The 26,023-nt window shown below is 37.3% G+C and overlaps 5 protein-coding genes and 1 long non-coding RNA gene across 6 annotated transcripts in view; 2 read left to right on the forward strand and 4 right to left on the reverse strand.

The window, feature by feature from the left end:
• The window catches only part of LOC116306378 (branched-chain-amino-acid aminotransferase-like), a 29,030-nt gene extending 25,042 nt beyond the window's left edge, over positions 1-3,988 (forward strand). Inside the window, exons 9-13 of the mRNA XM_089026931.1 lie at positions 599-684; positions 786-854; positions 1,516-1,587; positions 2,377-2,448; positions 3,285-3,988. Of these exons, the coding sequence (XP_088883057.1) occupies positions 599-684; positions 786-854; positions 1,516-1,587; positions 2,377-2,448; positions 3,285-3,329 (344 nt within the window). The 3' untranslated portion in view covers positions 3,330-3,988. The remainder of the gene's footprint in view (positions 1-598; positions 685-785; positions 855-1,515; positions 1,588-2,376; positions 2,449-3,284) is intronic.
• A 483-nt stretch (positions 3,989-4,471) lies between these two features.
• On the reverse strand, positions 4,472-8,585 carry LOC116306376 (cysteine and glycine-rich protein 2). Its single transcript, XM_031716421.1, has 5 exons — positions 8,427-8,585; positions 7,167-7,344; positions 6,267-6,490; positions 5,283-5,376; positions 4,472-4,617 (listed from the first exon to the last, which is right to left on the reverse strand). The coding sequence occupies exons 2-5, from the start codon at positions 7,342-7,344 to the stop codon at positions 4,538-4,540; spliced, it is 576 nt and encodes a 191-aa protein (XP_031572281.1). The 5' UTR covers positions 8,427-8,585; the 3' UTR covers positions 4,472-4,537.
• A 1,677-nt stretch (positions 8,586-10,262) lies between these two features.
• Positions 10,263-12,452, reverse strand: LOC148913030 (muscle LIM protein 1-like). Its single transcript, XM_089026933.1, has 3 exons — positions 12,306-12,452; positions 10,993-11,163; positions 10,263-10,521 (listed from the first exon to the last, which is right to left on the reverse strand). The coding sequence occupies exons 2-3, from the start codon at positions 11,147-11,149 to the stop codon at positions 10,427-10,429; spliced, it is 252 nt and encodes an 83-aa protein (XP_088883059.1). The 5' UTR covers positions 11,150-11,163; positions 12,306-12,452; the 3' UTR covers positions 10,263-10,426.
• Positions 12,453-12,457: 5 nt separating this feature from the next.
• Positions 12,458-24,718, forward strand: LOC148913031 (uncharacterized). The gene is made up of 3 exons (XR_016119216.1): positions 12,458-12,520; positions 15,985-16,036; positions 23,351-24,718. It is a non-coding gene; the product is annotated as an uncharacterized LOC148913031 (long non-coding RNA).
• Positions 15,452-19,343, reverse strand: LOC116306377 (muscle LIM protein 1). The gene is made up of 3 exons (XM_031716422.2): positions 19,184-19,343; positions 16,410-16,674; positions 15,452-15,930 (listed from the first exon to the last, which is right to left on the reverse strand). The coding sequence occupies exons 2-3, from the start codon at positions 16,666-16,668 to the stop codon at positions 15,836-15,838; spliced, it is 354 nt and encodes a 117-aa protein (XP_031572282.2). The 5' UTR covers positions 16,669-16,674; positions 19,184-19,343; the 3' UTR covers positions 15,452-15,835.
• On the reverse strand, positions 21,017-24,410 carry LOC148913032 (muscle LIM protein 1-like). The gene is made up of 3 exons (XM_089026932.1): positions 24,271-24,410; positions 22,207-22,389; positions 21,017-21,445 (listed from the first exon to the last, which is right to left on the reverse strand). The coding sequence occupies exons 2-3, from the start codon at positions 22,382-22,384 to the stop codon at positions 21,351-21,353; spliced, it is 273 nt and encodes a 90-aa protein (XP_088883058.1). The 5' UTR covers positions 22,385-22,389; positions 24,271-24,410; the 3' UTR covers positions 21,017-21,350.
• Positions 24,719-26,023: the final 1,305 nt, after the last annotated feature.

Consider the following 26,023-nt stretch of genomic DNA (forward strand, 5'->3'; position numbering starts at 1 on the left):
CATTAATTGAGGTGGTGGAGACATCACAGACCAAAGAGTTAGGGAGATGATTATTTGTGGCAGGCGAGCATGGTTGTTTCAGGTCCTACACATGGCGTATAGAAAAAAAAGCAAGCAAAATGTGTTCAGCACCCCTGTTTTAATAAAACTAGCGATGCCGTTGGTGCTGTCGTGAAAAAAAAAAAAATTCCAACAGTTTTTTTTATGTGTCTGTCCTCTTATTGAAGGTAAATTTCTTCATCACATTTATTGTGTCAAATAGGATGCTGACTACTCGGCTGCGCCTCGTGGATCCACACTACTTTGGCAATTTAATGACACAATTTATCGTCAATAAGAGGACAGACACAAAAAACTGATGTTAATTTGTTAGATATACATTTCTTCATTTAGGACACCCCTACTGCCCCTGACTACCATTATCGTTGAAGATTGATTCTCTTTTGCCAACTAGCATTTCATTGACCTGAATCCACCCTTGCGCAGGCAGGCCTAGACCGCTCGGCATGCAGCCACCTTGTATATTTAAGTATTAGGGTTTTGCTAAAAATCTCTTTTAAATTTTTCAAATTAAAAAAAAAAATTTTCCACATGACAGAAAAAGAATTGATTACGCCACCTTTAAATGGACTCATTCTACCAGGAGTAACGAGAAGTTCACTACTGGCTCTTGGTAAAAAATGGGTAAGAGATATTGACTATTTCTTCAGTTTTTATGCTTCTAATTTAACAACTCTTTGAGAAGTACCGGAATTTGAAATTCATTTTTTTGGAAATCAACACAGGGTGAATTTAAGGTAACGGAGAAAGAGTTTAACATGGAGGATGTTGTCAATGGTGTGAACGAGAACAGAGTAAGTTTATATATTTAATAGTGACATTGTGTGTCTGTCTTTCTTAATTTGTGTCCATTTGTCTGTCTGTGTGTCCATTTGTCTGTCTGTCCATTTGTCTCCTGTCCATTTGTTTGTCCATTTAACTGTCTGTCCATTTGTCTGTCTGTCCATTTGTTTGTCCATTTGTCTGTCTGTCCGTCAATTTGTCTGTCCATTTGTCTGTCGGTCCTTCTTAATTTGTCTGTGTGCCAATCTATCTGTCTGTCCATTTGTCTGTCTGTCTGTCCATTTGTCTGTCTGTCCGTCAATTTGTCTGTCCATTTGTCTGTCGGTCCTTCTTAATTTGTCTGTGTGCCAATCTATCTGTCTGTCCATTTGTCTGTCTGTCCGTCAATTTGTCTGTCTGTCCGTCAATTTGTCTGTCCATTTGTCTGTCGGTCCTTCTTAATTTGTCTGTGTGCCAATCTATCTGTCTGTCCATTTGTCTGTCTGTCTGTCCATTTGTCTGTCTGTCCGTCAATTTGTCTGTCCATTTGTCTATCTGTCCATTGTCTCTCTGTCCATTTGTTTGTATGTCTGTCCTTTTTAATTTGTGTCGTACTAGCCTGTCTGTCTGTCTGTCTGTCCATGTGTCCACTGTTCTCACCTATATTCATATAATGTTCATTTATCCCTCCAGGTCCTAGAAATGTTTGGTTCTGGTACAGCTTGTGTCGTAGCTCCAATCAATAGAATATTTTACCAAGGAAAGGTAAGAAAATCAAACTAATAATTGCACTATACACTGCGTGTAGTGCTCAACATGACAATACACACCAGCTCTTCAGGTTGGGCAATGTTTTTCCATTTAAGATCATGTCTTTTACTTACGCAACTCTTTTAGATACCGCAGAGGCTTTGCACCATCACGTGATGGCAGCCATGACAGGAGGCAGGAGCAATTGAATCTGGTCAAATTAGATTTACATGAGAAAGAATTCAGTTTCCCTGGGAAAAAAGACTATTGTTGTGCCTCCTGTCATGGCTGCCATCATCAAAGCCTCTTTACACGTTTTCCATTATGATGAAATAGTCACCCTTTTAGCTCCGGCGTAGTGTCGTTTTCCCATTTCAGACCATGTGTCATTCTCTTACGAATAAGATTCTTTGTTTGAGTTGTATCCATATTCATGTGTCTTCTCATGTACAACCATTAAACAAAGAAATGATACTCTAGGGAATGACACATGGTCTTGAGAATAAGATTCTTTGTTTGAGTTGTATCCATATTCATGTGTCTTCTCATGTGTAACCGTTAAACAAAGAAATGATACTCTAGGGAATGACACGTGGTCTTGAGAATAAGATTCTTTGTTTGAGTTGTATCCATATTCATGTGTCTTCTCATGTGCAACCGTTAAACAAAGAAAAGATACTCTAGGGAATGATACATGGTCTGGAATGAGGGGTATAATTTTTTATTGTACATATGGTAAAATCATTTTGGTTTGTAAGTATTTGTTTTCTAGATGCAGAGAATAATAGTTATTTTATGCTTCAGAATATAATGATCCCTACGATGGACAACCTGAAAGTAACCCAGAGATTTTATAATGAACTGACGGGAATACAGGTATGAAAACCTTCCTTTCTTCCTTTCTAATAGTACCAAGTGATACCAAAGGAAAATCGTTCAAATCAAACAGTTCCTAATACCCAGTCTCCTATTTCAAAATATCTCACGGTAATCAAAATGGCGGCTGGTGACTAATTAAGACAACACCCATTTTGCTTACTTTTATTGCATTTATGTTTTGCTTTTATTAATCTTAACTGCGGATAGAGCAAGAGGGAGCTTTTCTGGTACATGTAACATAGAATTTTTAAAAGTAAAGTCATATTTCAGAACGTATTTTAAAAAGGTGAACTCGAAATACGACTTCATTTTGAAGCCAACATGGAACGTTTGGTGATGCAACAAAATTGCTTGTGATTGGTTAATAGTAACCGGAAGTGCGTGCACGCGACCACCTGGTAATAATCATCTTTAGTTTTACACAAGTGAATATAATAAATCCGGTGCGCAGGTGAATATAACCCGCGCATGCGCACGCTCATTTGTCGATTTGTGCTGCTTGCAGAGATAAATAGAAGTTGAACAGCGAAAAACTCTTTATCCGTTATCTTTTAATATCATTGTGTTAAAAATACTAAAATAATTATTGAAGCAGCTTTTTCATAACCAGGATTTTCCAAAATGTACCTCGATTAAATTCATAAAAGAGAAAATAAGCTCAAATAAAAAATTTCTTTTCTTTTTTCTTCTCTTCTTTTCCCTTCGGTCCTCTTCCCTTTTTCTCTTTTCTTTTCCTCTCTGAAAATTACCCTTTCATTCTCTCCCATTTTCCCTTCCCATCCTTTTCTCCAACCACTTCCCATAACCAATAATACATATCATTGCTCTCGTAGTACGGACGAATGGAAGCACCAAAAGGATGGACTTTGGAAGTTTGACGAAAAAATGGAGCAAACAGCACCACTGAAGCATGTTTGAAGAATTTTTTCATGTATGGTACTGTAAATTGTCAAAATGAGGCTTTGTCACATCAAGTAATGGCAGCCATGACAGGAGGCGCAACAACAAAGCCTTCCTCTTTTGGGAAACTGAATGCTTCCTCGTATAAGCCAGATTAGACCAGATTTAATAGTCCAGTAAATCACAATCAGAAAATCCCGTTGACATCTTGAAAGGTAGTCGTGCCTTTGCATCGAAGCTAGACGAACGGTGAGCTTGCAATGATAGAGACATGTGAATAATTGTCTAAGGTGTTAAAAAAGGTCTCTATCATTGCAAGCTCACCGTTCGTCTAGCTTCGATGCAAAGGCACGACTACCTTTCAAGATGGCGCCGGGAACTGTTGTGAAAGGGACTATTGTTTGTTACCGCCTCCTGTGACGGCTGCCATCTCATGATGACGCAAAGCCCCTAAAATAATTGTCGAGAACACCTCTAAACATTTTCCTCTTAGCGTGTAGTAAGAAACGTCCTGGCAACTCTAGAAGATGTAGCGAAATTTGTTTTCTGCCAGTAGGACATTTTAAAGACGTTTAACAGTAAAATAGATGAAGTAAACCGTATCGCAGTTTGAAAATAAAGATTGAAAAACACTCAATTTTTTCACGTCGTTTTACAGCAACAACAACACTTTTTATATTTTCTTGAATGATAAAGTTTACGATATAATTGCTACCCGCAACAAGCTATAAGAACTATTCGAGGCAGGAGCAATTATGAAAGTAAGTTTAAAGTTTTCAAAAATACAGTTTTGATTCCAGATATGAAAAATACACCTACTTGCAAGAACGTTGTCATACGAAAATAGAACATTAGTGATTTAGTGGGATAGGAATTATATTAAAAAACAAAAGAAGATCACTGAAGCTGAACTTTTTCTTTTGTCTTTTAATGTATTCCTTTCTCACAAAATTACTAATGTTCTATTTTCTTATCACAACGTTCATGCAAGTAGGTGTAAATAGTTAAGAAGAAGAAGAGAAAGAGAAAAATACTAATGAGGAATAGTGGCAAACGTATCAATTGATTATGAAGTTTTGTTTATTGATTCGTAAGTCTTCAGTTTTCTTTTTTGATCGTTTATTTAGTTGACCTTTAAAACTGCACAACTGCACAATTTATCCATTTTTAAGAAGCAACAGAATCTCTATTTTCCAGTGAATTTTAAAGCTCCAGCTCCCAGACCATATCCATAACCTTTGGCGCCAAATTTCTTGGCGTAGCACGCTGTTGATATAAAAGATAAATCAGTAAACTAGTAAAAAATATTAAAGGTACTGCCCGATTAGGTTTGATTGACGGCAGCGAAAAACCAAATTTCAGCGTGTAGCTAGCAGACACAGAGTTCGCATGTTTATGAAAATTCAGCAGTAATGGAAAGCGCCCTTAGAACAGACTTCATATACCCAGCAAGTCTGTTGCCATGAGCAACTGTCATCCTAGAAGGTACATTTTTATTGGAGGGAGTGTACTCTAAATAATACAATTCTAATCTAATCTAATCTAAGGCGTTTACCACTGCTGCGTGGACGGCTTGATGCCTAACAGGCCTTGCGACCCAATTGATAAGGCAACCAGTTAGCACGGGCACTGAAGATGGTCGTCACCAGCGTCTTCAGTGGATGTTTTACGTCCGCCTTATACAGGGTTATATAGTGAAGACAGACGGGGCCTACGATGTAAAGTCCTTGTCCGAGAAGACTTGAAGGTCTAACCATTTGCAGATGTAATTACAAAGGCAGCACCTTCTCCTCGGTTATTTCAAGACCCTGAGTGTTGGTCCGACCGAGGCTTGAACCACGACCTTCTGCACAACAGACCAACGCTCTTACCAACTGAGCTAAGCGGGTGGCGGTTACGCGGCTTAAGTGCAATCCCTTCCATCGCCTTACCTCCACAATAAATCCCATACTCATGGTCATTGACCGTCGTTGATTCGAGCTGAATGCCACACTCAAAACACGAAAAACACTGCTTGTGATAAACCTGGAGAGAGAAAAAAGCACAGTTATCCCACGTACATAATATCAATATAAGCACAAGTGTCCCAAGGCCATACGATACTACTAGCCTCGTCCCCAGGCTACTCTCTTCGATTCTCGGCATGACGTCACGCTTGTGATTCGAATCTCAGACGATGTCAGCTTTGGAGTGTCTGCTATTTTGGATTTGGGAGAGATGACAGAGTAGCCTGGACGATAGACCATTTTCGAATAGGCCATTTCGCGGATTCCGTTACTCAACCTCAGCCTCGTCAGCGTGTAATTATTCTTTAGAATTTGACTACAGTCTGCAGTAATGAAAGGAATTTACACATCAACGAACAATTGAAACACTTAAAAATTTCACAGGTTGTAGGCAATTTCTAAAGAATATATTACACGCTGACGAGGCTGAGGTTGAGCAACGGGATCCGTGAAATGGCCTATTCTGATAAAAGCATCACTAGTTATAGCCGAAACGTCATGTTTTTACCAAATCTACGCGTTTTATCCGTAATGTGAGGGGTCTAATATCATTTTCGAATTAGTCCATTCTCGTACCCAAAGCCTTCTCAGCTTTCTAACGAAAAATCAAAAAATCGATTTTTTGGTGAGAAGGGTCTGGTTACGAAAATGGAATTATTCGAATTACCGCTGTGTTCCTTAATTACAGACTCGTTTTCCCAGGCTTAGCCTCGTATCAGTGTCTGAATATCAAAATTTATATACTGAGCAACAGAGAACTGGGCAAACGTGGAACTTTCCATGCACCGAACTCATTAAAAACAATGGATATCAGGTGATAATGAGGCGGCATTCTTTGATGTAATTAAGTTCGGTGCATGGAAAGTTTGACGTTTGCCCTAGGCCTTAACTAGAGTATTGTAACCTCACCTGACTACTGCAATTCATCTTTTCTGCCTCAAACACAGGGTGACCACACTTGTGGCAGCTTCCTTCCTTAAAGTCTCCTTTTTCCGTGGGGAGAAATATCTTGGGTGCTTGGTTGATTTCCCCTGAATGTCCCTTGGTTAATCTTAGTGCTCCAGCACCTAGTCCGTATCCGTACCCTTTGGGACCAAATCGCTTGGCGTAGCATGATTTGCACCAGATCTCGTCTGAATCATAATGAAGAAATAAAATATATAAAAGATAATAATAATAATATTATTAATAATAATAATAATATTTATAAACAACACAATAGTCCCCTTCACAGTTCCCGGCGTCATCTTGAAAGGTGGCCTTGCCTTTGCATCGAAGCGACACGAACGGTGAGCTTGCAATGATAGAGACGTGAACAATTGTCCAAGGTGTTAAAAAAATTAAGAGGTAATGTTTTTCAATAATGAGCAATAATGGCAAAAAGCGCCAAAAACTAGACTTTCGCATGAGTTTTGATCCCAATTTTCGTTTTGGGTTAACACTCAAAACCTTTTTTAAACAGTTAGAAACTAATGTATTATGATAAAATACCTGTTTGAAGCAGTATTTTCAATTGTACAAAGATGTTTTGTTGCATTTGTGTTAGAATGTTGCTTTGTCAGGCTTTTTTATAGAAAATATATGGGAAATAAGCAAATGAAGGCCTAGACCTCATTTTCGAATAAAATTTTTGCTTTGGGTTAACACTTTGATTCCACTTTCATCGCTCATCTCCACTTCCAAACAAGTTAAACTTTCTGAATAACAAGATTTTAGCCTTGTACAACAGCCGTTCTTCAAGAAAATAGTTTTTGGCGCTCACTGCTTGAATACGAAAAGAATTCTCTCTTAATAAATTAATATTCATACCCTGGGCGTCACAGCAAGTCGTACTCTCGAGTTTCTTACGGCATTTTGCATCAGCACACGAGAAGCACCGTCTGTGCCACTCTTTGCCAGCCATACTGATGGACTCAGCTTGGTAGACATTTGTATTGCATCGGCCACACTTGGGATGTTCAGCCTTTGTGTGGGAATTATTTTCCATCTGATGGAAAGAAGAGATAATAAGCCTGAAGCGAGATGACGTTTTACCCCCATCTCTAGACCATAATCCTTTTCACACTGCTTTCGTTCTCTAATTATGACTATTGTTCCTGTATTCTCTAAGGAATCAAAAGTTTTAATATGAAAGAATTTTAAAAACTATTATTGTAAACATTTTTAAATGTTTAGACACTGATACGAGGCTAATCCTGGGTAAATGAGTCATATCGATGATATGGCTGTGAGTTAGCCATGCCCTGACTTAGATCAGCCCAGAGGTTGTTACAGGGTTCAATCTGTGAGTTAGCCATGCCCTGACTTAGATCAGCCCAGAGGTTGTTTCAGACTTCAATCTGTGAGTTAGCCATGCCCCGACTTAGATCAGCCCAGAGGTTGTTTCAGACTTCAATCTGTGAGTTAGCCATGCCCCGACTTAGATCAGCCCAGAGGTTGTTTCAGAGTTCAATCTGTGAGTTAGCCATGCCCGACTTAGATCAGTCCAGAGGTTGTTACAGGGTTCAATCTGTGAGTTAGCCATGCCCTGACTTAGATCAGCCCAGAGGTTGTTTCAGAGTTCAATCTGTGAGTTAGCTATGCCCCGACTTAGATCAGCCCAGAGGTTGTTTCAGGGTTCTATCTGTGAGTTAGCCGTGCCCTGACTTAGATCAGCCCAGAGGTTGTTTCAGGGTTCTATCTGTGAGTTAGCCATGCCCTGACTTAGATCAGCCCAGAGGTTGTTTCAGGGTTCTATCTGTGAGTTAGCCTTGCCCTGACTTAGATCAGCCCAGAGGTTGTTTCAGGGTTTAATCTGTGAGTTAGCCATGCCCGACTTAGATCAGCCCAGAGGTTGTTTCAGGGTTTAATCTGTGAGTTAGCCATGCCCTGACTTAGATCAGCCCAGAGGTTGTTTCAGGGTTCAATCTGTGAGTTAGCCATACCCTGACTTAGATCAGCCCAGAGGTTGATTCAGGGTTCAATCTGTGAGTTAGCCATACACTGACTTAGATCAGCCCAAACATTAGCCAAATAAGCACCTGAACAAACAATAACAAACTAACAATATTGCACAAGATTTCTACTTACATTTATTTGTTCCTTCAAAGCGTTTCAAGAAGAAAAAGTATCTCTTTAAGAGCTAAACAATCTCGGAAAACTTGCGAAAAATTCTTGTTGTTCTTTCGATGCTTTGTCCCAGTCGTTGTCGTCTCACCGGCAGTCCGTTCTCGCGGCTTTTTTATTATTCCGTCTCGTAAATGGCCTACAGATGTTAACCATAGTGTAAATATATCTTTTAGACATTCTAGAACTTTGTTTATAACTTTTCAAGGCTTCCTGCTGTGACTATTTGCCTTTTTTGGTTTCACATTAAAACAAGAATTTTGAGACTGAAGACAGATTCAAACCTGTGGGCGCCTTTGGCTACGATAAGATATCACTTCACTGCTATATAATTACTCTTCGCTACTTAAGGAATTACAATTAACCTTTGGAGGAGGAGAAAGGATCCCACATGCTATAGAAGATAGTTTGATTAACTTTTCTTTAACGATTTACGCGTGTATAAACCGTAAATAATGACGAATGAAACGCCATTTTAAACTTTTTCCATTTGAAAAAAATGAAAACCTTTTCAAGACACATTGATGTTTGAAATTCCAAGCGTCGTTTACAGATATTTTCGCTGTAATGTTCTGGAAACGTTGAGTGATTTCTTATAATCAGTTTGGGAAAGTTTAGAAGGGTATATTACACCTAAAACTTTGAGTGAATTTTGCCTGAGGTGATATTAGCATTTGAGGTAAAATTTCAGTTCTTAACAGAATGCACGTGCTCTATAAAAAGGCGGGAAACAGTCCACCATTTACATGTTTTGTAGTGGAAATGCTTAGAAACTGGTGTTTTTTTTTTTTTGTTTTTTTTTGGTCGAAAAATATGAAAAACGTTATTTATGCATAATTCCAATCTCTATTTACGATAATGCAATATGTGATAAATAGTAATAAGCAAAAGAAGAAAAAAAACTGCTACTAAAAAAACTGTTATTATTGGATTTTAAATTTTATTGCGTCTTTTGAAATCATTTTATTTTGATTAAATTTACTACTTCGACGATACGGCGGCCATCTTGAATCGCAATGCATTATGGGGCTTCCAGAGTCAATAATAATAATAATATTAATAATAATAATGATAGATCTAGTTTTTAATTTTTTTAATAATTTTTTTTTTTAAATTATCAATGATCAGTAACTTTAATAGTGCATTATCGTAGGATCCTAGCCAAAGAATGTGATCAAAATCTATATATACAATATCTAAATATATCTGCAATATATGTATATATGATAGATGTAGTAATAATAATAATAATAATGATAATAATAATAATAATAATAATAATAATAATAGTAAGAAGAAGAAGAAAAAGAAGAAGAAAAATCAATCATCACCACCACCACCACCATTATCATCGTCATCATCATCATGTTGGTGAGAGGGGGACAAAACCGCGACCAAACAAAGAAAACTGTGAAAATTAAAGCCCTTGATCATGCATTCTGAGGATCCTGAGACAATTTTACATTCGCAAAGGAAAATAATGGGAAGTTATTTATACATAGTATCCCTCACACCTGCTATCAGTGCGTCACGCAGCGCACCGCTTTCTCCCCTGGGTACCTGGGTAACGCTCAGGGGAGAAAGCGTTGCGTGACGACACTGATAGCAGCTGAGAACGAGACTAATTTCTACATCGTTTCAGAGCGCTTGCTTTACATTTATGGCCAGTGAAGGACTTTACGGACTGAATATCAAGGCGCTACTAGCAGCCTTGCTGCTTACAATCTTGAGTGAGTAATTAGTAGATTAGTACTATGCCTCGAAATTAGGAAAAATTGAAGAAACAAAATCAAACAAGGCTTTTCTGATTTAAAATTGAATTTTATTAGAAAAAATGACATCAAATATTCATTGTCAAGAGATACGAAAAAAACAACAACAAATCACGAAGACAAGCCAGACAAACAAGAAACGCCTGACAAACAGATTTCTACTGGGATTCCTGTGGTACTTGACGTCCAGTCCTACTCGGTTCTGGTCAAGGCGCCGGCTCCACCTCCGAATCCGTATCCTTTGGGTCCAAATCGCTTTCCGTGGCAGGATCTACAATAGACTTCCCCTGAAATTACACAAGAGAAAACTATCATGAGCGGAGGACTAGGTACAGGTTAGAGTCTGACGTCATTTCCGGTCTGGTATGGAATGTTCATCAGCTGAATCACAAGTTTTCGATAGACCGTTTTCTCAAGGTTGCGTGCGCATCCAACTTGACCGCGGGACAAAAAACTGAGAAAACGTAAATTCAGTAAAATTGAGAAGACAGTTTTATGTTCAAAAGGAGAATAATCGATTTTATGAATTCTTATCGAAAAAAAAAATTCATAGGAATGTATGATAATTCTCATTATAAAGCTCCTGTTCTGGTATCGTGGCCGTGAAGTTCCATAAATTCGGTCAGCCGGTCAATTAGTCTCCCCTACAGCCGCTTTGAGTGTCGTCACGCAACGCGTTGCGTGACGACACTGAAAGCGGCTGTGGGGGAGACTACCGGTCAATCGGCCGGTCAGCCACTAACCAGCTAAATACTAACCAGCGTGTGAAGCGCATGTTGTGCTATCCAATTTCTTCCTACAGTCTGGACAAGCAAAGCATCTCTTGTGCCAGTTCTGTCCTTCCATTACGATTGACTCAGCGTGGTATGCCTTGTCTCCACATCGTGGACAAACGTCTTTTGGGCGGTCAGACATTTTGTTGCAAAAACCTTAAAAAAAAAAGAATGAGTTATTTAAGAAATTTTAAAGTAACCTATTTTTCAGTGAGTTAAGAAAGAAAGAAAGAAAGAAAGAAAGAAAGAAAGAAAGAAAGAAAGAAAGAAAGAAAGAAAGAAAGAAAGAAAGAAAGAAAGAAAGAGAGAAAGAAAGAAAGGAAGGAAGGAAGGAAGGAAGGAAGAAAGGAAGGAAAGAAGAAAGAGCTATGAAAAAATATAAATAAATAAGGACGCCTGGAGTCAGTGTGGATATTTCGAATGAATTTAATGTCTGGATGCCCATTTATAACTGTTCACTGTTGAGTTCAAGGTTTCTGATTTCCATTGTCAGAGAGCTCAAAGAGATCAAATTGATTGGATTACTTAAATTTAAACAATGGCACGTCAGTTGAATTGAAAATCGTAAAAAACAATTTTTGATAAGTAGATATTTAGAAAAAAAATATGTCTAAATGATTATTTGATTATTATTTAAACGATATTCATATAAAGAAGCCCTTTTTAGAGCGATTTATTCGGTGTTTTTAAGCACAGAAGACACAGAAGAATGATTATCATGTGAGAAACTGATACGACACAAGCGACACACCTATTTTTATCCTAGCCAAAGATAAACAACGTTGTTCAACGTTGAACTTGAATCTAAAATATCTGTTACTATTTTCGAGCGATTTATCCTTTTTAAATCATACAACCTTCACATATTGTATCCATACATAGATACAATTCGTAAATAAATAGTTTTATCCTTGTTAGCGTTTAAATTTAGCTAAAAAATGCAAAAATTGATTTAGTCGACAGCACAAACTTCGCTTCACACTCCTTCCACACGTATATCCGGATTTTTTCAATACGAACGTTTTTCAAAAAAATCGACTGCACACGTAGCGTTTTTAAATCTTTTTCGTCTCTCTATTCGTATCCGTTTTCAAAGCCTATCTAAGCACCGTTTAAATATAAAAATTGGAATGCATTAGTAAGACTTTACTTCATTTTGGTAAACATCTCTGCGCCTTGTTACGAACCTAATCCGCGACGTCAGACAAGTGTAAAAAACAAAGATGTAAACTATAACTGCCTTGGGATTAAAACGTTACACTGAGTTGTGAATGCGACCATCGCATTGTATATCTTACCTTACGGAAACTTTAACGAGTTGTGCGAAAGGACTTGGACAGGCGAGCAGACTAAATGAATAAGGCGTTACATAGAGAGCTCGAATTTATCTATACTTAAGACGCCCGCAAAGGTAGCTGGACTAACTGTTCGTTTTGTTGGAAACAGATCGATAATGTTTGTCATTCCTGCGTGATAGCTCGTAGCAGCACTCGAATGGATTGTCGGAATATAGGTACGTTGGAATTCATGGAATGTTGGATTCACAATGAAATAACGGGGGAAACGCGTACAATATGCTAGTAAATTCGTTGTTTTTGCTTAAATTTTATTATGATACTATATTATTCTCATCCATTATTCATTATTTCGTTATCTCAAGAGTTTGATATCAAAATATCGCGTGCTGTCACACTGTTGGAGAGAAAAATCTCTGAACCTTGCAATTGCTCGCCAAGAAATCATGTTAGTGACATCTTTCTTTTCCGATGAGCCACGGAACGACTCAATGCAGGCTAAGTTAGGAATCCCCTTGGACTATTTGAAGGTATTTTAATGTTAACATAAAATTCAATGAGTTTCGAGAAATATGCTGTCGAATAAAGAACATTTCCAATTATTACTGGGTTACCTGTGCTATCAAAATAGAAAGAAGCTCGTTTTCTATCTTTCTTTTTTTCAATCCTTCTTTACTTCATTCCATTCATCTTCCTTCTTTATTTCGTTTTAAAAATTGTATTCGCAATAGTGTACATTATGGCGTCGTTTACTACTCGTATAATACCAGAATCCTTTTTAAACATTTTCTTTTGTTCAGTTAATTAGCACCAATTGTCTCACTATTAATTCTCATGAGGAAATATAAATTTTAATTATTATATGTAATAAGACTCCATGTTGTCCAATTAAGAAATAATTGGATGAGGAAAATTCCGAGGACTGACAAAATTGGATGAGGCCGTAGGCCGAGTCCAATTTGGCAGTCAGAGGAATTTTTCGAGTCTAATTATTTCTTGATTGAGGAGCATGAAACCCCATTACCTATTAATTATATATAGCTGCCTAATTAATCCCATATCAACAAGACCTGTCCAATTAAGAAAATAATTGGACAGTTACCTATATGGGATTAATGAGAAACTGTACAATTAGAAAGAAAATTCTCCAAGCATTTTGCTAGTGGTAGTAAAATGACGACTTCATGCAATAACGGCCTATCATGTATCCGCAATTTTTTTTTTGCGGATACGGGTTGCGTCCACACGTGTCCGGAAGTTTTTGTATCCGTATCCGGAAATTTTCGAAAACGGTCTCCAGAGTGGAAATTTTCGAATACGCTCCGAATACGGATACGTGTGGACGGTCGTATCCGCAAATTTTCGAATACGATGACGTAAACACGATTTTGCGCATGCTCAATAAGAAAAACTATCCTTCAAAGAGACTAGGCACTAGCGTGCATCAGGGCGGATCATGAAATTTCCGGATACGTGTGGACAGTGAAAACGATTCGAAAACGATTCGAATACGCTGCGTGTGGACGCGAACATTTTCGTATCCGCAAAAAAAATTTAAAAAAATAATAAAAAAATTGCGGATAAAAAAATTTTCGGATACGTGTGGACGGGGCCATAGCCATCTTAATGGTGTGAAATTGTTTTACTCGTTGATCGAGAGTTTGTTTGCCTCGCTGGGCAATGTTACTCAAAGACCACCAAACTTGATCTGGCAAACACGTAATCGACAAGGTAGTCTCTGTACGTATCTGGAATACTTTCTTCTTGGAACGCCTTACAGAGCATTTCACATTACTTTACCGCGGCGTGTTGGGAAGTTCGCTCGGAAGTCATCCCAAGTTGGCAACGAACTTCGGAACTTGAAAATGAAATTAATTCCAGCCTGCTCTTTGAAATTCATAACATCTTGAATTCAGAAACTCGTAGGAAATGCTTTTCAAACTTAATTTCCAGGTTGGATTTTATCACAATACAAGGCATTTATCTTATTGACCTGTTTTGATATGAGGTTTGGAACATTTGAGGTTTTTTAATTTCAGCAAAATTTTGAAATGTAGATGTAAACAGTTCACGGTTCACTGAACTTTGTTCACTTTAAGTTCCGAAGTTCGTTGCCAACTTGGGAACTTCTTCCCTGCTAGCAGAGTCTCTCTTCTCTTTCTCTACCTTCTTTCAGGCGGGGAGGAGAAGGAGACTCTGCCGATGTAGAGCGTTTCCTTTGATACACCGCCGTCCACCATCGTGGACGAACAAAACCAGTTTTAAAACCGGTTTTTAACCGACTACATGCAGTGCGCATGAGCAAATGTAACACACCGTGGCGCCAGAGTCTATTTTTCTCTCTCAACCAAAACAAAAGGAAAATAGGCTCTGCTAGCAGGGAAGGGAACTTCCGAACGAACTTCCCAATCCGCCGCGGTAAAGTAATGTGCAATGCAATGTAAGGTTCATAGCATCTTCTTTGATTAAAACACGATCTACTATTTTGGGTGTCCATTGCGGTATTGCGCACGTATTATGCAGCAAACAACGAAGCTGAAAGACTCATAAAGCATATTATCTACCCTGAGATAACTCAGAAAATCGACCATCACCTTGATGAATACTTCCACTAATAAATACATTCGGTTTTAAAATTTAAAGGCTGTTTCAAATGGCACTTACCACAGATAAAATCTGGTAAAGTCGGGAGATATTACTTGGTGTCTTCTCAAGGAGAGGACGGTGACGAGGAGAACGCGTCTTTGCAAAATCACATTTGATTACTCCGCATTATAATCGTGCGCAGTCTTTTCTCGGACGGATGGAACACAGGAACTCCGTTGTTACATGTTGCGAATAGGATTCACCATTTTCCATACATCGGTTCACTAGTCAAACACAAAGCATTCAGTCGAGGTTGCAAGGTTCAAATTTGAATAATCCTTTGAAAATACCTTGGCGCCTCCCTTGAGCGCTTTGTGTTTGATCAGTGAACCAATATATGGAAAATGGTGAATGCTGCTTCACTCGCTTCGCAGCAAATATTTATATTTATTGTAGTGGTAGTATGTGTGAATGACAGTGAAACAGATTGGATTGTATTGATACTGGATTTGTTCACCAATCATTAAAAAACAATAACAGACGACGAGCGAGAAGACACGAGATTTTAAATTTATAGAATTTAATAAAAAATAAAAAAAGGGTCGTAAAATACAAGGTAATCAATAATCAAAATATTTCACAAAACTTGATAAAGTTATAATTAGTATTAATAATAATAACAATAAGTTTATAAAATTACCATTCCTAAAAAATAGCGGGACATTGTCTAGCAATCAAAAAAATAAGATAAAAAAAGTAAAAACAGAAGATTTAAAATATTAATTTTTTGGGGAAAGAAAAAAATTTAACAATCTAGAATAATTCAGCAGCTCGAAAAATTACAATCATTGAATTTCATGATTAATTAAGTCTAATAGTCTACTAATGACATCTTCAGCTTTATAGACAAATAGGTCCATTGAGATCCTAGTAGGTCCTAGTAGGTCCTATTGGGTCCTTGTTAGTGCACCAGCTCCCAGCCCATAGCCATATCCTTTGGGACCAAAGCGAACGCAGTGGCAAGATTTGCAATATACCTCTCCTGGAAAGAAATATCAGAAAACTTGATCAATTTTTTCTTTTTCTTTTTTGACAGCCCTCTTATCGATGTGGTCCGGGTTCGAGCCCTGGCTCAGACTGGATCATATGTGAGTTGAGTTTGTTTGATGTGTTGTTCTCTCTCTTGCCACGAGGGTTTTTCTCCAGGTTCTCTGGTTTTCCTCCCTCCATAAAAATCAACATGTGAGTTGAGTTTGTTTGATGTGTTGTTCTCTCCCTTGCCACGAGTGAGTTCAAGTGAGGTGTGTTAGATTGGGTGCTTTCAATAGTGAATGTAGTGGTATTACGTGCAGAGCCGGGGAACCTCACGGAAGAGCCCCTTACGGAGAGTGATGGTTGTAAAATATACATATAAATTTAAATAGTTTAAGTGTGATAAATTGTTTTTTCCTCACAGTGACAATTTTGCCTTACACCACCCCTATCAAATATTCCCCTCCCCTCCCCCCCAAAAAATCTTACCTTCATGAGAGTTAGCATTCGTACTGTCAAGCTTCTTTTTGCAATCCTTACACGAGAAACACCTTTTATGGAACTTATATCCTTCCATGGAAATAGACTCAGCATGGTACGCTCTTTCGCCGCATCTCGGGCAGCGGTCACCACCCTGAAGTTTAGGTTTTGACTCAGAGTAAGCATCGGGGATGTGGGATCCGCCACCGGAAGGAGCGGGTTCAGGCTCCTGATCTTCTTGCTCGTATTGCTGCTCGTCGTCGGACATTTTTGACTGTTAAGAAAAATATATATACATTCTTGAGCGTATTTTACGTCATAGCCGCCATGTTGGTTGGCTATACGAGGGGAGGCCAATGGTAACTTGACAATTGGCCAAAAAAGTTGTAGTTAACTGATCATGATATTTATTGCCAACTTTGACTGACATTTGGCCAAAAAATTATAGTTAACTGACAATTTGTTATAACCCCATTGGCACCCTCATACAAAGCATTCCTCACAATACGCCTTCTCTTGCGACAACCAAGATGACGGCTGTATATTAAGATTTTTCGGTCACGTGGTTGCACTCCAAGGATAAGATTGAAAGAAGCAAACAAACAAACAAACAAAACACAAGGAACTGTAAGAAAGACGATAAAAAGGCAAATAAGGGAGGTAAGGGAGATGGCCGCCATGTTGTTTGAATATTTACGCAAAATTGTTTGTATATTTTCTCAGTTTTGTTACATCAACAAACATGGCCTCCATGTTTTATCTTTTGAAACCCACTTAACCTATCTTCCCAAAGGAAACAAAAATGTATATATTTCAAATAGAAAAGCGTACACAACAATTTGCTTTTCAAAAGTTAACAAAAGAAAGATGGAAAAGAACAAGATGGCGACTGCATTATGCCCAAAATGCATTGCGCTCTTCAAATTCTTTAATCGCACTAAAAATAACTTTAACATGGAATAGCCATTATTTCAACAGTTCTTTTACCAAATTTGGCTTTATTCTTCATTTAATTTAATAAATTAGAATTATAATGGCTAAAAATTAGAGATTATTGTTAAAGAAAACATTTTCAGATAGTTGAATTGCGAACTGAATACAGAATTCCAAAAAAACGCGGACGAATTTTCTCGAGTGTTTTGATTTATAAAGAACCCAAATTATGTAATTGAATCGAAGCCCATTTTGTGCTAATTTTAAACCAAAATATTTTTCTTTGTGCTGGAACATTCTACTTAATAGTACTGTACATTCTTTGATGTAATTGTATCCTGACATCTGAGCGACACTATGTCTGAGGAAGCTTTCATGAAGCCGATGGAAATCTGTCGGCCATTCTACTCCTTTTCTAGTGAACTTATTCCTTGACTATCACAGTATTGAACCTTAAGACTATAGTTTTTTGCTATAGACTTAAAAACAGCAAGAAGAAGTCGTAATTTTAAAGAACAGTCTAAGTAACATTTTTCATTGATGCTTTTCGCGGGTCAAAAGGGCAGATCTTTTGCGAAGAATTCAATTGATAAGGAAAGACTTCCTACGAACAAACCTGAAAATATATGATTATTTGTTCAACGAAACCTAGAAAATTATATCGCTATACGACTTCACATCAAGTAGGAATAATATGGGGAGGAGAAAATAGAGTTAAGGAGAAGAATAGCTGTTGAATTTGGAAACAGAGATGATAGCATTTGAAAGTATTTAGCTTGACAACACCCTGATCTGCTTTCCGTAGTATAAGTACTATTCCACAAATGCTCCTCAAACTCAACAAAACTTTACACTCAAGCCACTATTATTTAACCTAAAATGTCTCTAAAAAGCTATCAAACATTCAGGGACATTTATATCAAAGATAAAGGAATGTTTTTGTTCGTGAAAAAACCATAGAATCCCAAGTTTGACAAACAACTACTTGTACTGAATGACATTCTCAAGTTTACTTTATCGTTGTCATGCAAAGATTTCCTTCATTTTGACTGAATTTTTCAATTCTAAATTTAACTAATACGACAAAAACTAAGAGTCAAACACTAGAAAAAGAAAATAAGGCGAGCTCAGCTCAAGTTGTGACATTTTATAGCAACATAATTGGGAAAAGAAGCTTAGCTTTTACTTGAACAATTCGCAGAATTAAGCAAATAGAGACAGAAATATAAGCCTAGAGTTTGAAATAATTGCATTTCCAATAACCAGCTTTTTTTATTTAATAGTTCAGATATTTCCCCCGACTTGACCTGATGATCAGTATTTAATGCTTGCTGGGAATTTGACTGACGTACATCGTTTAAATCCAGCCTTAAATCATTATTCAACCTCATTAAGTCAATAAACTTACAACTTCGCTTGCAGGAGGGTAAAAATAAACTCAAATTGTTCAACAAAGGAATTATTGTCAAGCTATTTTAGCAGCAAATAGGCTTTTGAAGTTAATATTTTCTTGTTGAAGAAGTTTCAGAAAGTTATACGACCGCGGGTACGATAGGGCGCTGTCCTGCTCGACAGAAGCCGAGCAACATCAGGAGCAGCTGTTGTGTTTGATATTCTAAAAGCTAAATTCAATAACTTTTCTGGCTTCAATAAGTGGTAAAAAGAGTAATTCATAGGAATTTTATTGAACAAACGGTCGATTTTATGGTCGAAATTACGTTATAAGAATTAAAGATTAAATTTGACAATTATCTGTCAAACAGAACAAAAAGAATTATTGTTTGGAAAGCATTGTGCTTGAGCGAGCTTGCGATAAAAGAGCTAGAAACATGTTTTAAAATGGGTTTTACCTTTGGCGAAGGACTTGAAGGAGTTGAAGAAGGTAGGAGCTTCTAGTGTTCCAAAGCAGAAGAAAGTGAAACGCTTAAAACCCACACATGAATATAAATCCACTCAAAGGTGGAGGCAGGGCTTCATCCAGGGTGGTTAACTCCATACTCCCTCAACAATAACAAAACCGAAAGCTTTAAATATGGACATTTTATTGGAGATGGACAAATAATGCATCTCCCGGAAAAGAGATACCGTAAGAAGAGACACTTGATAAATTTAATTAAGGAGTTTTTTCGTGATTGGTCAACTTTGTAAACCCGTATGGAATTACAGTCACGAAAGAGCAATTGACCGATGCAAGCTTTGCTTGTTTTGAAGACCAGACCTCACCTTTACCATATGTCTCTCAAATATAATTTTCAACAACACCCTCTTAAAAAATTGGAACATCTTTGTGTTTTGTATTAAATATCTAAAGTGCTGGAGAATTAGATTTTGGTATTCACAAGCCTTTGATTTTTTTCATGACTTTTCATAATCTTGTTTCGTATCTTTACTAGCAATTTGGGTATTGTAGCTAGTGTAACGCAATACAATCACACAGGAAGCCCATGCATAAAATTCTTAACTCATCGGGCGATTAGAAGATCAGTTGGCTCGTAATACTACCGTGTTATTTATAAACAGATCTTGACTCTAGCCTCAGTCTTTCAGTTTCAAGATGAGCAATAACGAATATTATGAATGCATGCAAATGAGATGCAAATGAGGCAAAAAGCATTGTATCGACCCGATAGCCTCACTTGTATGATTCTTAAAACGAAAGAATATAAAAACGGATGCGAGGGAGACTATCTCATAGCAGGCTCAACTGTAATAACAGCTATTGCAAGCATTTTTGCCTTGCAACTAAATGGCTAAAAATCCCTTGAGATATGAATAACAATGAAACAGCCGCCATGTTGGCCGATCTAACAAGAGAAACCAAGATGGCGGCTATGATAGCGATAGACGTCATGTAGTGTTAGCGACATTGGTCGACTGTTATGTAAGACTTTCACACTGGCACTTGTAATGTTATCAACAAACCTCGTCAAACTACTTCCGGAAAGGATATAAAAATGTCTCACAAATGGCTCATAAGATGATTCAGTAGACTATGAAATTTTAACCTCGACGCCAATTCCCCCATCAACGTCATCCCTCCTCCCCCCCCCATCCCCCAAAGAATTAATATAGACCCCTTGCATGTGACGTCAAAGCATGCAGCTCGATTTGGAGGATATAACGATAGGATCCCAATTTACAGAAGATTGAAATTCTTTTGTTTTGTCCTCCAAATTGAGCTGCTTAAATTTGACATCACATGCAAATGGTCTATCGCAATTGGAAAGCCATTGTTATGCCTACGTACTGCAAGGGGTCTTGTTGATTATAAATTCTGAAGTCCATACATGCAAAGGCGCATTGTTTTGTTTTGTTTTTTTTTTGACTCAATCTCCTATTTACTGTCACAAAGGCTTTAAAAATCTTCAGTTATAAATAATGGAATCGTTTGTTCATATTAGTCGATTGGACAAGCAGGTTGCAACTTTTACTCACATCAGACATCAATCCTTTGATTTCCTTGAGCACTATTCCTTTCTTTAATAAAAGCTTGAACTAATCGTTATACACAAGATTCGCCAGAAGAAATAACTCTACTACTCAAAAAATACATAAAACTGGAAAAAGATTTCAAAGATTTCCAATATTAAAAAACACAAGGAAAAATGTCAAGCATTTCCCTTTGCAACCAAGATATTACACCTAAATAAAATTTTGAAGACATTTCATCAAAAAGAATGAACTCGGCAAAAAGTCTTATTTTAATTAATGCTAAACATGTCTTGATATATAATTCGAAGAAATCCATGTATACAGCTCGTGTTGAAGTCATATTTCAGGTTGGTAGGGTAGGGAAGATTGCCATGAATAATCCGATTTTACAACCATATTTATAATCATATCATTTTACATTTACATTTTTATTACTAATCAATCTATCCATAAATTTAATGCTATATAAAGAAAATATCAAAGATTATGCTGGTTCAAGTGACAGTTTGTTCGCCAGTTCTTGGGGGTGGGGGAGGTGGTGGGGAGGTGTTGTCGATGTTGTCCTAAGGTTGGGTAGGGTGGGTTCTATTGTGTTCTTGTCAGTGCGCCTGCTCCAAGTCCGTATCCATAGCCTTTGGTGCCGAAGTTCACACAATGACAGGTTTTGCAGTAAACCTCGCCTGTAATAAGCAACGAAAATTCGAGTTAAATTCGAAAGAATAAATTAAAAATTTTTGAATTGAAACGATTGAAAGATTTTTCCTTCCCTCAACGTTTCCATGTCCTTCAAGTAGCCTTAAGGATTTTAGTGTTTTTCTTCCTCGAACTTTCTCATTATTTCTTCTTGATCCTTCTAAATCTAGTTCTAGAACCTACAGCACCTATCCCTTCAGACCCCCTCGGGATATATATTTTGCAATCCCCACCCTAGTACTCTACTGGGACTAAGATTTGAATTTGTCACCCTCATTGACCCCCTTCGGGTTTATCAGCACTTATCCCTTCAGACCCCCTCGGGATACATATTTTTGCAATCCCCACCCTATCCTACTGGGACTAAGTTTTGAATTTGTTTACTTATGTGTGGACCCTCGGGATATTTTCCCTATCACTAAACCACCCTACTGAAACCAAGTTTGGAATTTGTCCCCTCATGGACCCCCTCGGGATATATATTTCCCCCTATCCCTACCCCAGCCTACCGGAACTAAGTTTTCAATTTGTCCCCTCATGGACCCCCTCGGGATATATATTTCCCCCTATCCCTACCCCAGCCTACTGAAACTAAGTTTTAAATTTGTCCCCTCATGGACCCCTCGGGAAATTTTTCCTATCACTACACTACCCTTCTGAAACCAAGTTTGGAATTTGTCCCCTCATGGACCCCTCGGGATATTTTTCCTTTCCCTACCCCACCCTACTGAAACACAATTAAACATACCATCATGAGAAGCAGCATTCGTGCTGTCAAGCTTCTTTTTGCATTCCCTGCACGAGAAACACCTTTTATGGAACTTATATCCTTCCATGGCGATGGACTCAGCATGGTACGCCTTGTCTCCACATCTTGGACAGACGTCTGTGTGAGGGCGTGCTACGTGATCATCTTGATCTCCCATATTGACTGTAAAAATGATTTAGAAAATATGTAGTTTTCGATATTGCTAGGAAGGGGTTTAACGGAAGCCATGTTAAAACACTTCTCATTACCACAGGTGTACTGTTTTCCCATTTCAGACCACGTGTCATTTTCTTGAGAATAAGAATCTTTGTTTAAGTTGTATCAATTTTCATGTGCAACCGTTAAACAAAGAAATGATACTCTAGGGAATGACACATGGTCTTGAGAATAAGATTCTTTGTTTGAGTTGTACCCATATTCATGTGTCTTCTCATGTGCAACCGTTAAACAAAGAAATAATAATCTAGGGAATGACATCGTAGGTCATTTCAATAAATATTTTCTCTGGTCAGCCATGTGTGTGAGGGTTCAAGAAAATATGCTTAGAATATGATATTTTTCCATTTTAGACCACGTGTCATTCTCTTGAGAATAAGATTCTTTGTTTGAGTTGTATTCATATTCATGTGTCTTCTCATGTGCAACCGTTAAACAAATAAAATGATACTCTAGGGAATGACACATGGTCTTGAGAATAAGATTCTTTGTTTGAGTTGTATCCATAGTCATGTGTCTTCTCATGTGCAACCGTTAAACAAAGAAATGATACTCTAGGGAATGACACATGGTCTTGAGAATAAGATTCTTTGTTTGAGTTGCATCCATATTCATGTGTCTTCTCAAAGAGAGCTTAGTCGGCACTAAGTATTCTTTCAGAGGTTAACACGGTCTTTAATCTGTCTATTATAAAACATTTGAAATCCAAGCCATTGACAAGCTTCATTGCTATACACATGAATTAGTCTACTACGGGGAGCAGATTTGGTTTAAAATGTCGAATCCAATGACCTTTCCTACAACCCGCATATCTGCTTTCTGTCCAGCATTAAACCAATCCTTTCTGCTGCAACAGATGTTTGATATTTACTAATATTAATTATCTAATATCTTCAATTATTTACAGATATCGATCAATGAGTGAAAGCTTGCAGAGTTTTACAAATGAAAAAGGTAGAAGAACGTTGGCTTTGGCAGAGTGAAGAACAGAAGGTTCGAAGGCCTCAAAAACGCTTAAATTTCTCGTTATCCTTTAGCCAAATGACATATGAGCTCGATAGGGATAATCAGGGGGGGTTCGTGCTAGCCCATTCTCAATATCTAGGCACAAAATGCCTATAATAGTTTAGAAAAAGTTGTACTGTATCCCCTCCTGAAATTTTGAAGAGATGACTTTCACCTAGCCCTGACAAGCTACGCCCTAATTATAATTCTTTTCGCTAGAATTTCTAAGCAGCTTCTTTTCTTTCTTTCTTTTTTTCTTTCTTAGTTTTGTGAAATGAGCCCGAACTAAGAACGGGAGAGGTTGTGTGACAGTTATAAATACTTTTGTCACGCATGAATAGATGTATGAATGCATGAAGTCTGCAAATCAAATTATTATATTAAGCTTTCATTATAAAGCAGCTGTTCAAAAAATAGCGAAAATATCTAAACTTTTAATCCAGAAATGCCCAACTTAGAGACATTTGACCGTTTTGCAATTCACTTGGAAGATTTTCAGTATGGCATTTAAAACAGAAACTGTAGGGCAAATCTAACCACTCCCTATATGGGACATATGTTCGGCAACTGCACTGAGGAAATCAAAGTCAGATACTTAGCCTCGGCTTTGCAACTAATTATTTTCATATAGATTTGCTATCACGATGCAGCGATGACAAGAACAAGAACAACACAATAGATATAAAACAAACGTACAAAAGCAATCGTACAAAAGAAAGCTTCAACTTTGCACAAAGCATAGAACCCACTTCAAAAATATTTTTTTCAAAAACTTTTTCAAAATTTGTTTTTACAAGTCGTTGATGATAATAGCTTCCTTACCTTTCGTAAAAGATATATAAAGAGTGTGAACAAGGGGGGCAAAGGCTTGAACGAAGTAACAGCTTTCTAACTGGAACTGAACTGCTCAATGATTCTTGCAGAATGTGGTCGTCTGAATGATACTTAAGCTTAAATAAGAGTTCTTTACACATTCCAATGTGCACACCCTTTTGCTTAGCTTACATGAATTTAATTCAGGTCAAAATAATCGGTGACCTTGTTAGGATGCGAATAATAAATTGGACCTGATTTGGTCTTTTTGTATTTCCACAAGGCTCTCTTATTATGACGTCAAAATGCGTTTGATTTTTTTTGTCTTCGGTGAATTAAAACTACTCCTCTGAGGTTTCTTACCTTGAGGGATGTCTGAATAGAAATTGCTTGAGTTTATCGAGATTTTTTGACCTACTTCTGAAACATTTAAATTATAATAAACAGTTTAATGGTATTTCAAAGTTATTAAAAGAATGCAAAATATTTTATTACTTAAAACGAATTTTAAACTTAATAGCATCCTTACTCGACTTGTCTATTTATTCATCTTTTATTTCATTTTCATCAATCATTTATTCATTAATCTTATGCTTAAATCAATTCATTAATTAGATTAAGTTGTACGTTTGTAAACAACCAAAGAATCCTTTAATACATTTTTTTATTCATTCATTTCGTTTATATTCAGCCACTTAATTTAATCAGCTAAAATTCGGTCAGTATACCATTCATTCATTTGTTCATTTTTCTTTTACTTTTATTCTTATTTTTCTTTTATATTTGTCCTTATTTTATATTTTATTTGCTTTGATGGCAGACGCGCCTGCCATTTTCCCGCGCTTTTTGCCAAACCCAGTTTCCCCTCTACCTCCCCCTCAAATATTCCACAACCAGCCAATGCAAAAAACAAATCTTCCAGAAATCCTTCAAATTCCACCCATACCTTACCCTTATTAGGAATTTCATCGCACGAGAGATTCGATATTCCAAGGTTATTTAGGTGAAACCTCTTTAATACGTCGCTAAGAAAATATAAACTGACAGGCATTATTGACCATATACGGACTAACTTGATCATCACGTGACGTGGTGACGTCGGTTCGCTACTCGAACCTTAAGTATTTAAAGATATATAAACAAAACGAATCAAATTTCGGTCACGCTGTCTCTATAAGTTTATAACCTAGACATGTTTTTTGTCCTTATCAACATATATGGAGCTATTATCAGTAAATTTTCATCGATTGCACCGAATTTTCTGGAAGAAAACATTGTTTGCTTTTCAAAAAATTAAAAAAAAAACATTAATGCATTTATAAACTTTCTACGTCTTTTACAGAGTAGGTTTAATTCAATAATTCAAAACATCATTTTCGGCCAACGTTGTTACGATTTCAGGCAAAGAAGTTTGAAGTTTTTCAGTTTGATTAACGCTGTAGACGAGACGAAAATCAGATACCGAGCTTTTAACGTAATTTAAATTAATAGGAATACAAATAAATAGAATAAGTTTATGCTCTTTCTATTGCCTTATTTAGTCGTATACAATTTCCGAGTAGTATGACAGTGGGCTCCCTAACGATCACAGTACTTCCAAAGGGAATTCACCATTTTCACACTCCCATGAATACAGTGGGGACTAACCGGGAGGGGGGTGGGTGGAGGGAACGTATACATTATGACGAAGACTGAACACAAGAGGTTGCAAATTTACAAATACGTAATAATATCTCATTGACCTTCTTGTTCTATCATGGTC

Source organism: Actinia tenebrosa, unplaced genomic scaffold (genome assembly GCF_029948245.1).
Source record: "Actinia tenebrosa isolate PJP-AT-01 unplaced genomic scaffold, QUT_ActTen_1.0 PGA_scaffold10__47_contigs__length_13832649, whole genome shotgun sequence".
Classification (NCBI taxonomy): Eukaryota; Metazoa; Cnidaria; class Anthozoa; order Actiniaria; family Actiniidae; genus Actinia; species Actinia tenebrosa.

Coding starts and splice junctions, on each gene's coding strand:
- LOC116306376 (XM_031716421.1), bottom strand. CDS start 7,344: ATGGAAAATAATTCCCACACAAAGGCTGAACATCCCAAGTGTGGCCGA. Junction 5,377..6,266: donor AGATGAATTGCAGTAGTCAG/GTGAGGTTACAA, acceptor TTCTCTCTCCAG/GTTTATCACAAGCAGTGTTT. Junction 4,618..5,282: donor GTATGGGATTTATTGTGGAG/GTAAGGCGATGG, acceptor TTATATCAACAG/CGTGCTACGCCAAGAAATTT.
- LOC148913030 (XM_089026933.1), bottom strand. CDS start 11,149: ATGTCTGACCGCCCAAAAGACGTTTGTCCACGATGTGGAGACAAGGCA. Junction 10,522..10,992: donor AACATGCGCTTCACACGCTG/GTTAGTATTTAG, acceptor GTGTAATTTCAG/GGGAAGTCTATTGTAGATCC.
- LOC116306377 (XM_031716422.2), bottom strand. CDS start 16,668: ATGTCCGACGACGAGCAGCAATACGAGCAAGAAGATCAGGAGCCTGAA. Junction 15,931..16,409: donor GAATGCTAACTCTCATGAAG/GTAAGATTTTTT, acceptor ATTTCTTTCCAG/GAGAGGTATATTGCAAATCT.
- LOC148913032 (XM_089026932.1), bottom strand. CDS start 22,384: ATGGGAGATCAAGATGATCACGTAGCACGCCCTCACACAGACGTCTGT. Junction 21,446..22,206: donor GAATGCTGCTTCTCATGATG/GTATGTTTAATT, acceptor TGCTTATTACAG/GCGAGGTTTACTGCAAAACC.